The 16,581-nt window shown below is 38.6% G+C and overlaps 1 protein-coding gene across 2 annotated transcripts; it reads left to right on the top strand.

Annotated features, from left to right (window-relative positions):
• Nucleotides 1–750: 750 nt before the first annotated feature.
• On the top strand, nt 751–16,318 carry pik3ap1 (phosphoinositide-3-kinase adaptor protein 1). 2 transcript variants are annotated; one of them, XM_074646786.1, is made up of 17 exons: nt 751–1,021; nt 1,856–2,281; nt 3,771–4,012; nt 5,061–5,211; nt 5,308–5,450; nt 5,540–5,672; nt 5,904–6,100; nt 6,211–6,388; nt 7,192–7,254; nt 7,361–7,624; nt 7,729–7,785; nt 9,718–9,911; nt 10,015–10,084; nt 10,292–10,468; nt 11,710–11,771; nt 12,925–13,022; nt 14,354–16,318. In XM_074646786.1, the coding sequence occupies exons 1-17, from the start codon at nt 991–993 to the stop codon at nt 14,469–14,471; spliced, it is 2,604 nt and encodes an 867-aa protein (XP_074502887.1). In that variant the 5' UTR covers nt 751–990; the 3' UTR covers nt 14,472–16,318. The 2 variants fall into 2 exon arrangements, with proteins under 2 accessions (XP_074502887.1, XP_074502886.1); XM_074646785.1 differs by having other exon boundaries at nt 755–1,021; nt 14,351–16,318.
• Nucleotides 16,319–16,581: the final 263 nt, after the last annotated feature.

Here is a 16,581-nt window from a genome sequence, read left to right as displayed (position 1 = left end):
CATTAACTTTTATAACAACACATCTGTGGTAGCAGAGTTTTTAGGTGCAGCTAATATGATCAGGGTGGTACTGTTTAGAGATACGCATGTTTATTTGTGAGATAATCTGTAGAGTGAAACTCTCCAGACTCACCGCACCTTGTTAAGGAAGTGAAAATACGGAAGAAGCATGGGTCTCACACAACAGGTGAACTAGTGTGTGTGTGTGTGTGGGGGTGTATGTGTGTGTGTGTGTGTTCTTGTATAGCTACCTTTGTGAGGACCAATTTGAGTTTTAGACCTTCAGAGTGAGGACATTTTTGGAAAGTGAGGACATTTTAGCCGGTCCTCATTGGACAGACCTTCAAAGGCCTGTTTGAGGGTTCAGACTTGGTTTTAAGGTCCAGGTTAGAATTAGCCTTAGGTTAGGGTTAGTGTAAGGGTTGGGGTCAGGCATTTAGCTGTGATGTGTCCTCACAAAGATAGATAGAAGTACACGGCTGTGTGTGTGCGTGTGTGTGTGCGTGTGTGTGCGTGTGTGTGTGCGTGTGTGTGTGTGTGTGTGTGTGACCTACATAGAACACTTTGTATTAATCTGTTTTCTACATCAACGTCTCAAAGTTCAACCCAGTAACTCAGCTAGCTGCCCCTTCTTTTTATTTATTAAACCCTTCTTTTGAATTCTTTCACTTTTGCCGTGAATGATCTCCTATCTACAAATGACTAATGACAAACAGCAATGTGTAATCGCAGACATGTTGCACGACATGACACCGCTGCGGTGCATTTTCTCACTTCTTCAACTGTTTCAGGAAGTGGGGCAGTGTCACCAAAATCAGGAAACTGAGTGTTGCTATTTATACAACTGAGCAAAGGGCTACAGCTGGTGAAAGCTAATGTAGTCTCAGTTGAAGAGGAATTGAGCTTCAGTAAACTTGAGAAACCAAAAGGATATACGGTGGATTTGAGCAAATGATGTTTCTTGTTGGGTGATTTTGAGGCTTCACGACCATGGAGGAACCCGTCTCAAGTGTTAAATCAGGTAAATACGACCTATCTTCTACAGTATAACTGTCTTTTTGGTCAGTTTCACGTGGTGAAAATATACCCAAAAGCTGTAGAGCTTTTTACACAGTATTTATTACTCTTTTAGAATGTTTTATCTTTTCTTTTAAATATATGTGTTTATTTAATTGAACTTTATTTAACTGAAGTTTCATTGACAATTCTTCTCAGAGCTTAAAAAAAGAGGAAGCTAGCATCTTAGCCTTCCTGTATGGTTAAATTAATATGTCGGTCATTATTTTGAATTTCCCATACGTCTAAATTCGGACCATGTTATCGCTCCATTAAGAAACAGATGGCGAGTCTCTCTGCCCTGTCATTAGGAGCGGACTGAGATCAAGGTGAAATAGTCGTGTTGGGTTTCTCTCCCAGTTAGCGTGTACAGAGGTGAACTTGACCTGATTAAACACTGTAATGAGTCAAACAAAATTACTCTGACCAGTGGTGACACGGTGCAATGTTTGCACAACGCCTTGTTGGCTCGGCGCTGAAATATCAAACAAATCGGACATTCATTCTCCAACCACAGTCACCTTGACGTTCCACCGCCGGACAGCTGGTATGTTGTGGGAGCATTTCCACGACAAACATTACCTCCTGCAACATGGAGAGCAACACATAATGTCGCCAGTGTCGCATCATTAGTGTAATGTTCGAGGTGATTACAGGATTGTGATTCATTTCACGTGGTCAGGCTGGATCAGCAGTGTTTAAGGAACTAATGATTAATATTTTCCAGTTTTATGCTTTGGTGGGGCAATTTTGAGTCTGTTTGCACTGTACATACTAATCACACTGTTCTGTTTTTCAGCTAAATCTGAATCACATTCAGTACATGAGACGTTGATTCTGCACTCAGCCGAGGCGCAGGAATGGGCGGCATATTTGCATCAGATCTTGAAATCCTCCAGAAAATTCCGCAAAAGGTCTATTTTGATGTACGCGGTCGAGCCAGCCGATCAGCTCCACGGATATGACTTTGAACGTTTCCAGAGCTGCAGGTGCGTTGTGCTGCTCCTCACGGGAGTGATCCTGGAAATGCTCAGTGACCCCGAACTGCAGGGAGCGCTTCAGAGACTCCTTCATCCTCCACACAGAGTGGTGGCGCTGCTGTGCGGCGTGTCAGAGGATGACGTGCCGACTGAGTGCTTCGAAGACTGGCCGAGATGGAGAAAGCTCTACGCTGACGACGACCCTGCTCTCTACGTTTCCACCATTTTGGAATCCATTGCTGACAGTACGCAAAACTTACCGCACTTAATTATTTCTTTTTTTTTGCCTTTAAACACCTCACACTTTTGTGGTGTATTATTATGACTCTATTTATGTAGCTTTTTCTCAAAATGTTACAGCTATTTAAAATTCAGATAAGCTGCTTAAGCTGTCAGTTCACCCCCAAAAAAAACAAAAAGACACGTTCTCTCACTTGCCTATTTACCGATACATTAGGGGGTATAACGATACATCGATCTGTATCAACATATCTATTCAATGATCCAATATCATCGATACAAAGTGAAAACATTGATGCATATCATCATCTTTAAGATACGTCTTTATTTTGAAATTCTTAACTGATAAAAAACATTTGCACTTAAACATGAGAAATGTGAACAACCAGTGATATAAATCATAATTCAGTTGCTTTTTTTGAGTTGATATAAATGTAACTGATTGTGTTAAATATATATGAAATATGATATAATCTCATATCGATCGCAGGCCCCTGAATTGAATTGGATTGAAATCGTATCGTTGCAGACACTGTGATATCGGCAAATATCATATCGTGTGAAACTTGTGATTTACACCCCTACGATTCATGTGGTAAAGTTTTGAGATATCGAACTCTGCTCCACTCCAATGGAAGTAAATTAATTTCCATACTGTATCTGATGGTCAAGATCTGACAAGAAATGTTTGAACAAAACTCATCAGCATCTTGCCTTTCCAGAGACAACAACAATGTCCTGGTTAATCACATTCATCCACAGAACCAGCTGTTTTCACTTGAACTGATTTTTGACGGAGGAATAGTCCTTGTGAAAACTGTTCACACTGTGTTCAAACTGTGTTTTATCAAATGTTTTGAACAACACACATGAAATTCCACTCACCTACATTGTCTTAAAGTGATAGTTTGGGTGTTTTGAAGTGGAGTTGTATGAGGTACACTTATCCATAGTCAGTGTATTATCTACAGTAGATGACAAAGTGAAACTCATCTATGCTCGCCTCAAAGCCTCCGTCGACAAAAACAGTATAGACACATTTCACTTTCATTTCAGTTCCCTGTCAGAAAATATTCTAAATGTAGTGCACACTTAAACGGATATTGATTTTATTTTAGGTGAGCCTTTCTTTTAGGTGGCTAAAATATGTTTAGCTGCTGGCCCCGTCCACAGCAGTACATTGCTTTGCTCCTCCTGTCTGTTTCTTGATGCTGAGGGCATGCCGACCGTCATTTACTGTAGGTAATACAATGACTATAGATACCTCATATAACCTCACTTCAAAACTTCCCCTTTAAGGTGGTTGGCAGAAGTTTCAGAGGTGGATACCACAAACTTCAGCATTTAAAACAAACCATCAGCAGAGAAAATGTATTTTTTGTGTGTGAACTGAGACTTCAGCCCTCACTGAATAATTGAAGCATGCAGAATATTTAGGTGACTATAGAAGTGATTGAGTTCTGATAATAATGTCTTTGTTTTTTTATTCAAAAGGCAGACGAGTGGAGGCTGAATATAAGAGAGAAGCTGTAGCTGCAGCAGAGTTGCACATGACAGCAGCCTCTCCAACTGAAAGTCCCACCACTGATGAAACAGAGGAATTGGTGTCAGCAGAGCAAGAAACTTGCCTGGAGGATGAAGAAGCGGTGAGCGCGGGGAATTCAGCAAGTGAGGAACTTAGTACGCCCACGCACCTCACCTGTCTCACCGTTCAACCAAACAGAGTTCTGTGTGGGGTAAGACTGAAGTAATTACATAATAAAAATAACGAAGATAATATTAGTATGGATCAGAGCTGCTTCCAAGATGATACTATGTGAAACGAGTGTGTTATTCAACTTTAATTCCCACTTTTTCTTAATTTAAAGGTGCTCTTGATAACATTGATAACATTCAGCTACTAGATGTTACATCCTCACTCCCCCGTTCCACTGCATTCCCTTCACAACAAATGGTTGCCAGTTTGTCGCACAACCAGCGTAGTGACACTCAGACAGACAGTCATGTCAAGTGATGAATCTTTCGTGGCGGAGTAATGAACTCGTTTTGCAACATGTAGCTATAGGCCTACATTAGGTGTGTGTGTGTGCGACTGTTATTTTTCTCATTTAGAAAATCTAACCAGTGACAACACATTAGTTAAGGTTGTATGGACTATGGTTGCTGGTTGTTATTGTTGGTTTTGTTTAAATATGCCGAATTGTAATTTTATGGGTTATTGTTGTTCGGATGATTAAGCTAAGGCAGCTAATATGTGCCAACGTCAGTTGTCACTTGTTGCCACGGTAAATATTCACTTATTCTGCAGCCTGATGGAGACACCTGTGTCAAACGCAACCATTTGTCTGTTTTTTACACACTAACTGGCAACTTGATCACGTGATACCAACGTTGTTTTACTATTGGCTCACAAGCCTTTTTAGAAGTGGGAACCAAACGTCAGATATCTTCCACAGAGATAAACAAACATTCATTTTGGACCCGTCAGTATTTTGAAAATGATTCATTCACAATCATATTTTCTTTTAGGAAAAACTATACTTTTATTCGGCACCTTTCTAAAAGCTCCGTGGATGTATTATTTTGTATTATTATTATTCGTCTACATAAAAATGTTATCAGTAAGACCTTTAATTGTGTGAGACAGGATTGAGTGCAGTGCAGAAATATTTAGCATTTGCATTATGTTAGTGCTGTTGATTGAAGCAGAAGAGTTTGTAGTGGTTTCAATACTAATGAACTATTATTGTCCGTAATTCGTTCTATTGTCCCTTTTTTTTTAAGGAACGGGAGAGACTTTTTATCATTTTCACACATAGTGCACAAGTAGACGATCAGTCGGCACCAGTGGTGGAGTTTTCATCTGAAAATGTAGATGCAAAAAGAGTCCCAGGCACTGTGGAGAATGAATACACTATAAGTGTTATTACACCTGGTAAGTCATGTGACCTTACACTGTTTTTTCAGTGTTGATGGCAATATCTTGAAACCTTCAATCTGAACTCACTATATTTTCTTTTTTTCCTACTAGATATGCCTGCTGGAGTGGTATCACTCACCATGTACACTGACCAGCACTCTGTCAGCTTGAGGCCTGTTACATTTTATACCAACATGGGAGAAGTCAGTCGGTGTCTTGAAAAGGCTGCTGATCCTGTTAACTTCATCTGCCAGGTGAGTCATTACGTCGTACAGTAAACAGTATTGTTTTGCTAATGTTGTTTGCTCTCCATGTCATGTAAGTCATTTTTTTGTACTTTCAGGCCTTCAACTTGACGTCCAATGCAACTGAATCACTGGACAAAATGCTAACTGACTCGTTAAAATCCAGACTGCCTGCAACTAGTCTTCAGCTGTTTGGAATCAGACAGATTGAAGAAGACAATATGGCGGCATGTGAGTACAACACAGCACTGATTTCTTGTTTGATTTCTTGCGTTCCACAAATAAGTTGGGGGCAGATGTGCTGTTGTTGCAGATGTGTCACAAGAACATATCTGGAAGCATTTGAAAGCATATTTGATCCACATCTGCAAGGCCTGTTTAACCTCAAAGAGTAAAAGCAGCTTTTAAGAGTCAGCATACAGTCGTACGAATGGTTTTATCTGATTGCTATTTGTCCTTCAGATCAGCGTAGTGACGAGCTTCCCACGCTGCTCCACTTTGCTGCTAAGTACGGCCTGAAGAAGCTGACCACCATTCTCCTTCAGTGTCCCGGGGCTCTGCAGGCTTACAGCGTGATGAACAAGTCTGGAGACTACCCAAACACGCTGGCAGAGAAGAGTGGCTTCTCTGATCTCAGACAGTTCATGGATGAATTTGTTGTAAGTCCAGTGATGAAAGCTTATTTTTTGGATATTTTTCTCCTGACGGTCAGGTTGTCGTATCTTTATACTCAGTGTCTGCCCGTCTCTTGTGTTTCAAACTAATCTAGGAGACAGCAGACATGCTCAAGTCTCACATTGAGGGCTCCATCAACACAGAGGAGAGTGCAGAGGTGTATGAGATGATGTCAGCTTCTTCTCAAGACATCATGATGAAGTACTCGGGATGCTCAGAGGACATATATGAGTCAATGCTGGGGATTGACCCTGAATGTGCAGAGGACCTATGTAAGATGATTTTATTGATTGATCCTAACAATGGCGACTACAAAACGCATGGTTAAAAGAATAGTTTGGGTGTTTTGAAGTGGGGTTGTATGAGGTACTTATCCATAGTCGGTGCATTACCAACAGTAGACGGCGGTCAGCATGACCCCAGTTTGGAGAAGCAGACAGGAGTTACCGCACAGAACCAAAGCAATGTACTGCTGTGGACGGGGCCGGCAGCAAAACTTATTTTAGCAACCTAAAAGAAAAGCTCACCTAAAAAAAATCTGTATCAGATGAAGTGTACGCTATATTTACAATATTTTCAGCGCTTTACCTTGCCGTGAGACTGCCCTTTCAGACGGGGAACTGAAGCCGTTGTATGTTCTCTCCAAAGCCACCAGACTCCATTGAAAAAAACTGTAATTTTACCTCGCAGAACACGGAAATTGCTGGTCTACCGCTGCCTCAATCGGTTAGTTTGTAGTACAAAAACACTATAACACAAAAAAACTAACCAATTGAGGCAGCAGTAGACCAGAAACTCTTGTGCTCTGTGAGGTAAAATTACAGTTTTTTTCAATGGAGTCTGGTTGATTTGATGAGAGCATAGATGACGGCTTCAGTTCCCTATCGGAAACATAGACTGTATAGCTGTCTCACGGCAAGGTAAACTCCTGTCTACTTCTCCAAACTGGGAGTGTACTGACCATCATCTACTGTAGATAATACACTGACTATGGATGAGTACCTTATACAACCCCACTTCAAAACGCCTGAACTACCCCTTTAAACTGATGCTGATGATTTGTTTGTTTTTTCAGATGAGTCGATGAATGCTGTAGACGAGAACCCAGAGGAAGTTATGCTTAGGAAGTTCTTCCAAGGTATACATTTGAATAACTGAAGTAATGACCTTAAATAGCAACATTTATAATATAGTACAGTACATATAATATAGTATGGGTAAAGCAGTTACGTTGTGTCCTTCAGCAAAACCACACGCCAGTGAAGACCCGGACAACAATGACCACCCTAAAAGTGAGGAAGAGGAAAAGAACAATCATAGTGACTTAGATCTAATTGAAGAAGAGGAGGATCCATACAACCTCTGCCCAGAGGATATCTATGATACCGTGGATGAAAACGGCACCTATAAATCAGAAATCCTGAACCGTCCACCAGCCCCCATCCCCAGACCCGAGTCCGTATCTGAGCCTGAAAGGCCTGAAAGGCCTGAGACCTACATCTCTAGAGGTATTCAACAGTCTCTCTTTCTTTCCCCCAAACGTTCCCTTTACATATCAGATTTCATAAAGCTGCTCTCCATGCAAAAACAGATAACTCAATATTTCTGACAGTATTTTCAGATAAAGCACCATCCCAGAGTGAAACGATGGACGTAGGATATCCTGCAGGTAAAGCACAGTTTAAATGATTGAAAATATCACTGATAATCTTTATTTTTTTAAGTCTGTTTTGTCATCATTTACATTTCAACTTGATAAGACCATAACTCTTAATAATCTTGTGTTCGACCTCAGTATCGAAGGAGCCAAACATGATTTGTTTGATCTTGTAAAATACTGAAAAGGTTAATGGATCAGGCCTTTACTACATACAAGCTGTTACTTCACAAAGCTTTAGTTGATTCTCAATTTAGTAAACTCTACCTATGATATTCTAACAACACCAAGTTGATGCAGTACTTCAGTGTGCTTGTTCATGTATGGAAAACACAATCTTTAAATCTTAACTATCTAATTAGTGGTGGAATGTAAGTAAGTATTTATTCAAGTACTGTACTTAAGTACACATTTGAGGTATTTGTACTTTACTTGAGTATTTCTATTTGATGCTACTTTCGTCTTCTACTCTACTACATCTCAGAAGTAATTATTGTACTTTTTAATCACCCGATTCGACTGTTTTCACTGAATGAAACATTACGTTTTGAACTCAAACAAAAGGGCTTCTTTAGGTTTAGGCAACAAAACCACTTAATTAAGTTAAGGGAAAAACAACATCGTGTTTTGGCTTAAAATAACTATGTTTCAAAAGTGAAAGACAACTACACGTTGTTGGTTTCACACAGGATGCAAACCTCGATCTCCTGGATGAAAGTCCTGTGTTATCTCCCCCCCATATAGAGTTTCACGCTTTCTAAACTCACTTCCGCTTTTGCTTCTTTCTTAATAACTACTATACATAGAGGTGGCTGTTGCCTTCTTTCGGTAATCGACTATGTGAATAGACAATAAAACCTAATATTGAGTGTAGCAGGGCCCTATTGACCCACATCTACAGTATGTGGCTTATAACCACTGTTATTACTGCTATTTCATGGCCTGATAACCTGATAGTCTAGTTCACTCTTTTACTCCACTACATTTATTTGACAGCTTTAGTTACTAGTTACTTTGCAGATTTAGATTATTAACTCAAAATTTAAAGTTATTATAAGTTAAGCTACCTATCAGTATATAAAGTAATTTAAATTAACCCCACCTTTACCAGCTGCTACATTAAAGTGATGAACACATTAATACATCAAAAACTATAAATCCAGTAATATAATATATATGATTCTGAAATGACCTCCATAATGAGAACTTTTACTTTTGGTACGTTAAGTACATTTTGATACTAATTACTTTTTTACTTTTACTTGAATGTTCCTCCGTCACTGTATCAAATCACCCATACATATTAATATTTCAGTGATTTAATCATGTAAACTTCTTGCTTGCTAAACTTCTAGCAGTGAACAGTTTTGCCTGCATGAGACCATTCTGCCGATTTAGTATTTAAGTTTTTCAATATCTTTAATTGCATGTGGGCCTTATTTGGATCACCACCTCATTTCTCATAGACGGTGAATGAAACTAAAATGTTGCCTTTTGCATTTGCTGTGCAACTAAAGTAAGAGAGGAGATAGTCCATGTTGTGAACACTAACTTTAAGAAATGTCAGTCAGCGGAATTACCCTTTAGGTTCTGAGGTCAAACTGCATGGTTTTGCTAGCCACTATACATTATATACGATACTGTAGTTATCTTGGTAGACTAGTCAGGCTTGTTTTTGACATTTGAATATGCGATTTTGTTAACCTTTCCTCAGATACCCAACAGACCTGATCAAAAATATTTTTAAATACTGTGCTCCACACATCAGTGCTCTGTGACTCTGCCTATTGAACCAATGAGCTCAGTTCCAGTCCCCACATCAGCTTTCCACATGAAACAGACTTTTAGTTCTGCTTTACATTGTTTTTTCTAGTTAGGCATGAAATAATGCAAAGTGGAAAACTTCACCATGTTTGATTACTCCTCTGTTTTCTACCCATCCAGTTCGGCCTGTGTCGGACCCCCCCTCTCCTTCTTATGACCCCTACGCTGGGATGAAGACACCTGGACAGAGACAGCTCATATCTCTGCAGGAGAGGGTGAAGGTGGGGGAAATTACTGTGGAAGAGGCCGTCCAAGAGTTCAAAGCCTGGCAGTTTGACCATGAGCGGAGGTCCAGCTCCATACGTTATCAGCAGGTAGATCAACTATACAGACTTCACGATCTGTCCGGTGCTGATTAGTGGTCAAGAAATGGATCTAACGTGTTGTGTGTGCCGTTTTGTTTTGTTTTTTCTTCAGGAAAATCTGAAGAGATTACGAGACAGCATCACCAGACGTCACAAAGAGAGAGAGAAGTCAGGAAAGCATGGTAGAATAATTTATTATTTGAATATTTATTTGATTTATTATGAATCAAATGGCTCTAATGCAGCTTTAATATAAATCTCCTCAATGAACTGACTATAAGCATATTTTACAGTGGTAAACTTATTAATTAATGAGCAGCACACAGCGGAAAATCACATCCTGTTGTTTTAGGAAATGCTAATATTTGATGTGGTCTCTCACCTATTAGATTTTGAGATAAGTGCTCCGCTTCAGAGGAACTTGTACTGGGGCTCCAGTGTGACGTTAGAGTGTTCAGTGTACGAGTCGGCGCCCAGAGTGACGGCTTCTCCTGTTCCTCCTCCTCCAGTGCCTCAGGTCATCCAGAGAGGCAGCTGGAAGACAGGCAGCACCTCCAGCACATCTAGTGAGTCCTCACGATTTAGAGCAAATCTGCTCCCTGAAATACTCTTATATTGGCCCATATTGCATTTTAAAAGCTTGAGTTGTCTCAAATTTCATTTTTATACTTATAGAGAGATATACAACAATCCCTCTCTTACAGTTTAGCTAATAAAAAAACAGATTACTGTTTGACAAACTAGGGTTCTTTGTTAAAGACACACTTTTGGCGAGTGATCTGACAGCCTCATATCAGAGAGTTAACTAATCCTTAACAGCCACTGCATGTTTAAAGGGGACATGTCTTGAAAAACTCACTTTTTCAGTGCTTGTGCACATACATTTGTGTATCTAGAGTGTCTACCAACCAACAAAACTGAAATAAGACAACCAAGTCAGTCGTTTGTGGGCTGCCTGGATCAGAAAACATGTGATTCAACAAGCCATTCAGATTTGGCTCCCCTTCCTACACATGCAGGCTCATTAGAATATATCGCCCACAGCTTGAGAACTACCTTCGCAAAGGTGCACCATACTTTCCAATCAGAGCAGACCGGGCTTTTTCAGGAGGGGGGCTTAAAGAGACAGGTGCTAAAATGAAGCGCTTCAGACAGAGGGTGAATACAGGTATATTCAGACAGACAGTATGAGAAAGATAATGTGTTTTTTGAACATTAAAGCATGTAAACATGTTGTAGCAGAAACCCAAAATACAAGTATGAACCTGAAAATGAGCATGATATGTCCCCTTTAAGTTATATTGTTTGTTCTTTTAGGGTTGTTTGTTGTTTATGTTGTTTTCAAGCGAGCTGGACATTGAACTGTTCTTTAGTATGAATCTAGGTCGTATGTACGTATGTTTTATGAAGGAACTGTCAGTTTAATTTCCTATATTTTGTATAATTTTTTTTTTTTATTTTTACAAAAACTTGCTTAAAACTAAAATAACAATATCAGAAAAGTGCTTATAAATATGCTTTTTAAATGCACTGATATGTTGACAAAGTTTGAAGAATTTGCTGACAGCCTCGTGATTTTCATTCTCACAGATGTAGTCCGTCTGTTCTTTGTTTAATCTCGCTGTGGTTGCTCATACTTCTCCCTGCAGACATGTTGTTCAACTATAACGTCTTTGTTGTGAGACTCAAAAATATATTTGGTGAGGTGGTCTACGGTATTATTCACCACAAGCATTAACCTTGCTGAAACTTAGAAATCACATGTCTACTTCCCACATTAACCTGTTTTATTTTTTCTGTTCATCAGGTACTGAGAGCAACAGACTCAGCACCTTCAGCTACAGTAGCGGGACAGAGCCTGACTTTGAGGTGAGCCCGAATCAACAACAAGAGCAAACAACAATCTTCACACACACTTCTTTAACATCAGAAAGTGTTACATTCGCTATGACAGGCCTTTATTGCTCCCTTCACTTTCTCTGGTGCTTGTTCTCTTGCTGCGCATGTCTGTCCTCTGCACTAGTAACATGCACTACATGACAACATGTGCAACAGAGAGTCTAGTGTTCAGCTTAATTCTCTAGTCACTGGCTATTTCAGTTCTTCAGTTCCTAAAATACGCACAAGTGCAGATCTACTTATAGTGCAAGACCCACGTTTTTCTTTTCTTGTGAAATCATTGAAGCTTAACACGGAATGCTCAATGGTTTCTCAGAAATCACCAGTCATCAGAATAATCAGAAAGGTGACGTATTTCTGCAGATTTCAACTTTTTGAAACCGCTACTCATATTGTAAGAGTCTTATATCTAATGAAGTTAGATAAGCCTGAAACCAACAACTATTTTCTTTTTTGATTAATCAACTAATTATTTGGTTTATAACATGTCATCAAAACGCCCGAGGTCATATCTTCAATCTGCTCATTTTGTCCAACAGTTTAATACCCAAAGATTTTCAGTTTACTGTCACACAAGTAGAGCTGCAACGATTAATCGATTAGTTGTCAACCATTAAATTAATCAACAACTATTTTGATAATTGATTAACCGGTTTGAATATTTTTTTAAGAAAGAAAAGTCTAAACTCTCTGCTTCCAGCTTCTTAAATGTGAATATTTTCTGGTTTCTTTACTCCTCTGTGACAGTAAACTGAATATCTTTGAGTTGTGGACATAGCAAGACATTTGAGGACGTCATCTTTGGCTTTGGGAAATGCTGATCGACATTTTTTCAGATCAAACAACTAATCGATTAATCGAAAAAATAACCGAGAGATTAATTGACAAGTTACAGCCCTACACAAGATCAAGAAGTGCAACAAATCCTCGCAACTGAGAAGCTAGAACTAGAGAGCGATTTACTTCAACTATTTATTGATTATCAGAAAAGTTGTGGATTCATTTATCGATGATTAATTGGCTAATTGTTTTACTGTAGCTGTAAAGGTGGAGCGTTGTGGGATGTTGGGTCAAAATGTGTTTTATGTGTCGTCACATTTAATCTTTTCTTTTCCTTCAAAAGGACTCGATAGAAAATGTCCCTCCTCCGCCACGACCTCCACGGCCTGAAGCTGCATCCCTCACCGCTGCACCCAGGATTCCTCCACGGATCCCAGAAAGGTCAGTTAAAAGACAAATCATTGAGTTTGCTGATGTTACAATACAGAACAATACTGTACTGAACGACATAGTTCAATATATAAAACAATACGATATGGCAACGTGGTAATGCCTAATAGAAATCTAATAGAAGTGTAAGAGTGTGACAGAAACAGAGAGAGAGACCACTAGAGAATCTACAAACGGTGATGAGTGAGACAAGATGAAGAGGAAATGCTCACCCACCAATGATTCACAACTGTGCATTAGGGAGGAAGCCAAAGTGAGAAAGCGATGAAGGCACTGATGTTGCGTAAACCTATAAATATCTACACAGAGGTGAGAGAGCACACACTGAGAACCTTTCAAAATGAATGTGACTCTAAAAGTGGTTTGATTGTTAACAATAACTGCACAGGATTCCTGTAACTTTGAGATACTCTGATGACCTCAGATGATAGAAGTCTTATCTCTTTAAAAAGTAATGTGGGTAACAGTGCAATGTGTACTACAGAAATACCAGGTATAAACTCTGATACACCGTTAGTTTGTTCAGCTGTTGAACATATTATATTTATCATAATATATCATCTTTCTTTCTTGTTTGTGCATGAAGAATCTTACTAGTTTGTGAACAGCAAGTCTCTAAACATCATAACTAAGTAATGTTTCTAAAACAAATGTCATAATAACGAAAAAAAACGTATGAACAAACACCTACAGTCCACCATGGCAAGAATGCAGTGTGAGATCGAGGAGTACACGTGTTCTGTACGTTTTTGGTGAGACCGTGTGGATGAACTTGTGAGTTCAGCTGAAAGTAAACATTTACGCTTCAAAAATCATAAGAAATGGTGTTCATATGTGAAGATTATCTTGCCGAACAAAATGTGTAACGTTTGTTTGCCGCAGAGTTTATTTTCTACAATAATCCAAAACCCAATAGAAAAATCCCATTGGCTTTTTGTCGAGGGAACCCAGGTCGATGCTAACTTCCGGGTTGGCCGACAAAAATACGTCATCCCTGCACCACTCTATTATCACAATCATACAGATTTATTTAACAGATGAATAATCAACCAAAGATTTAGTCAACTTCACCCCAAAGTTTGAATTTCTGGGATAAATGAATGCCACAGTATATGGTATGAAACAGTTTCTAAAGTCTGGATGTATCTGCTGCTGCTGCTGTTTTTTCTATGATTCACAAATTGAAGGTCACATTTTACTTTGCTTTAAATAAAAACAACATGAAACCATCAAGCCACAGTAAGAGACATTTAACATAGTTATATTTACAGCTGCATGCATCAGAGTTGATGACCTTACAGCACTGTGTCTGTTTCTAGTAGGGTGCCAGATAAGATGCTGCAAGAGCGCTACATATCCTGCCCAACTCGAGCACTTCCTCAAAGACCCACTCAGAGGACCACAAACTCAGCACCTCCAGTACCCCGCCGCCTGCGGTGATCCACACGTCTACTTTTTGCTGGGTTTGGTTTCCAAAGTTATGAGTAGGAGGGATGGAGGAGTTGAAAAGACAGTGTGTTCCTCTGTAAGCAACCATCAGCATTTATGAATACATGCAGAGAGAGTTTTTTGTTTTGTGTTTTTTTGCTTTTATTAATTGTATGTATCAGTATCCCTAACAGAGGAATTCAGTTCCCATAATATTTCATTGTGTGTGTGTGTGTCTGTGTGTGGGTGAGTGAGTGTATATGTTGTGGCATGTTTAAACTGTTATAACCCTGGAACATGATTTTACTGTGGCAATTGTAAAGTATAATAACAAAACATATTATGGTATTTTAATTATTTTCGTTCTGGGTGTTAAGTTTAATGTGTTTGTTTTTTAATTGAAATCTTAATTATGATATTTAAACAGTTCACCAGAGAGATTCCTTTTCATAAGTATGCTTGTACTTAATTGCAAGTTGTTTATTGCATTATATTGTACTTATTTTACCTCATATATCGATATTTGCATGTTTCTTAAACTTAAAGAATTCATGCATGGATGATCAAATAACCTTTAGGAAGTTAGTTTTGTTGTACATCAGACTTTATGTTACTTTTGAATTTCATAATGAAATATAAAAATATGTGCCTTTTATACACTTAAATGTGTTCTTATTTTAATTGGCTCCTTTACAAGCAATTTATTTCTTGTGCAATATAAGGTTTGGTCACTTGATGGCGCTCCATATTCTCTGTTTGGATTCCAATAACATTTGTTTCCATGTATGTGGAAACTTTTTCCAAGGAAATTTTTTTTAAGCAAGCAGCAGTTTAATGAAATTACAAATGACTTCACTGTATTGAATATAAATTAATCCTGACCCCCAAAACTGTCTCCTGTAAAGTTCTGGAAGGAGAGAGACATGTACAAAGTCTGAGAGAGTGTAGCCAGACAAGATTTCTGGTCAAAACTTTCAAAGTAAAATCATTACTGATAAATACACAGCAACAAATTTAAAGAATGTTTTAATTATTATTTTATCATTCACTGCATTTATTTGTGGCTTACAACCCTATGCTTATGTTTGGTGTAAAAGGTGTTAAATCATGTATTTATGAATGAATGAAAAAACAAGATAATGTCTGTCTTTATTCGATATTACAGTTTTCCAGACGGTGTGTTTTTTTTGTTTTTGTTTTTAAATGAATAAGATGACTATGCATTGACTGCTTTAGGTGAAAAGGTGGAAGCTTTCATACGCATGTAACGGCTCTTTGTTTCTTTGTATTCTTTGGCAACCAAAAGTGTGTTTCCAGTGACCTGTGTCTTCTAAAATGTGACAGAGGTCATCATCATTACTCCTCTGAATGTTATATGTTCTCAACTGACAAGAATTTATGAAGCAAAAAAATACTCCATAGCAAGTTAATATTCATCAGTGGAGGCATTTTAATCATGAGGAATTGAAGCATGACTAGGACCTGCACTGAATTAAATCTCATTTAATATAGATATTTCTGTCAGGCGTATTTGTTGCTTAATATTGTACAAATGAAATCCTGCAAAATCTTTCAACATGGTCGATATTCAGTTTAGTAGGCTGTATTTTGATGCATCCGTTAAGACCCAGACTGGCAAATACATTGAAGTATTTTAACCAAAGCCAAAAGCATGTGTTTTGGAAATCTAGAAAAAAACATGTATTTGCTTTAAGCTGTGCTTATCAATATTTTTTTGTAATGGTTAGAGGTGTCATTCATTTTGATAAACCCTTGGAGAATTACCTCCAGGCTGTTGTTTATAACCCTGTTGTGAGTTCCATTGTGTAAATAAAGGTTTTTAAAAAAATAAATAAAAAGACTAATTCCCCTCAGCTCTAACGAGCATTTTAGCATCTATTAGCTCATTGTTTTGGTTTTATGGGCCTCAACTTAACTGTTTTGGTTCAGTCTTACTGTTCCTATCAACCATATACTGTGCCTAGCGACCACCATGGCAACCACAGATCGACAAAGTGAGCTACTAGCTAGCTAGAAAACAGTGGAACATTTAGCAGCTACAATTTTTCTCAAGGGTTGATGCTTGATGGCGACAAAAGACGAGCTCGTAAGTGAATATTGG

This window comes from Sebastes fasciatus, chromosome 9 (genome assembly GCF_043250625.1).
Source record: "Sebastes fasciatus isolate fSebFas1 chromosome 9, fSebFas1.pri, whole genome shotgun sequence".
In the NCBI taxonomy this organism is placed as follows: Eukaryota; Metazoa; Chordata; class Actinopteri; order Perciformes; family Sebastidae; genus Sebastes; species Sebastes fasciatus.
Note: the sequence above shows the minus strand (reverse complement) of the source record. Positions and strands in the feature narration are given on the sequence as shown.

Excerpts from the sequence above, each read along its gene's own strand:
- pik3ap1 (XM_074646785.1), top strand. The coding sequence starts at position 991 with ATGGAGGAACCCGTCTCAAGTGTTAAATCAG. Across the intron at positions 2,282-3,770 it reads TTTGGAATCCATTGCTGACA|GCAGACGAGTGGAGGCTGAA; the intron begins GTACGCAAAACT and ends TTTATTCAAAAG. Across the intron at positions 4,013-5,060 it reads CAAACAGAGTTCTGTGTGGG|GAACGGGAGAGACTTTTTAT; the intron begins GTAAGACTGAAG and ends TTTTTTTTTAAG.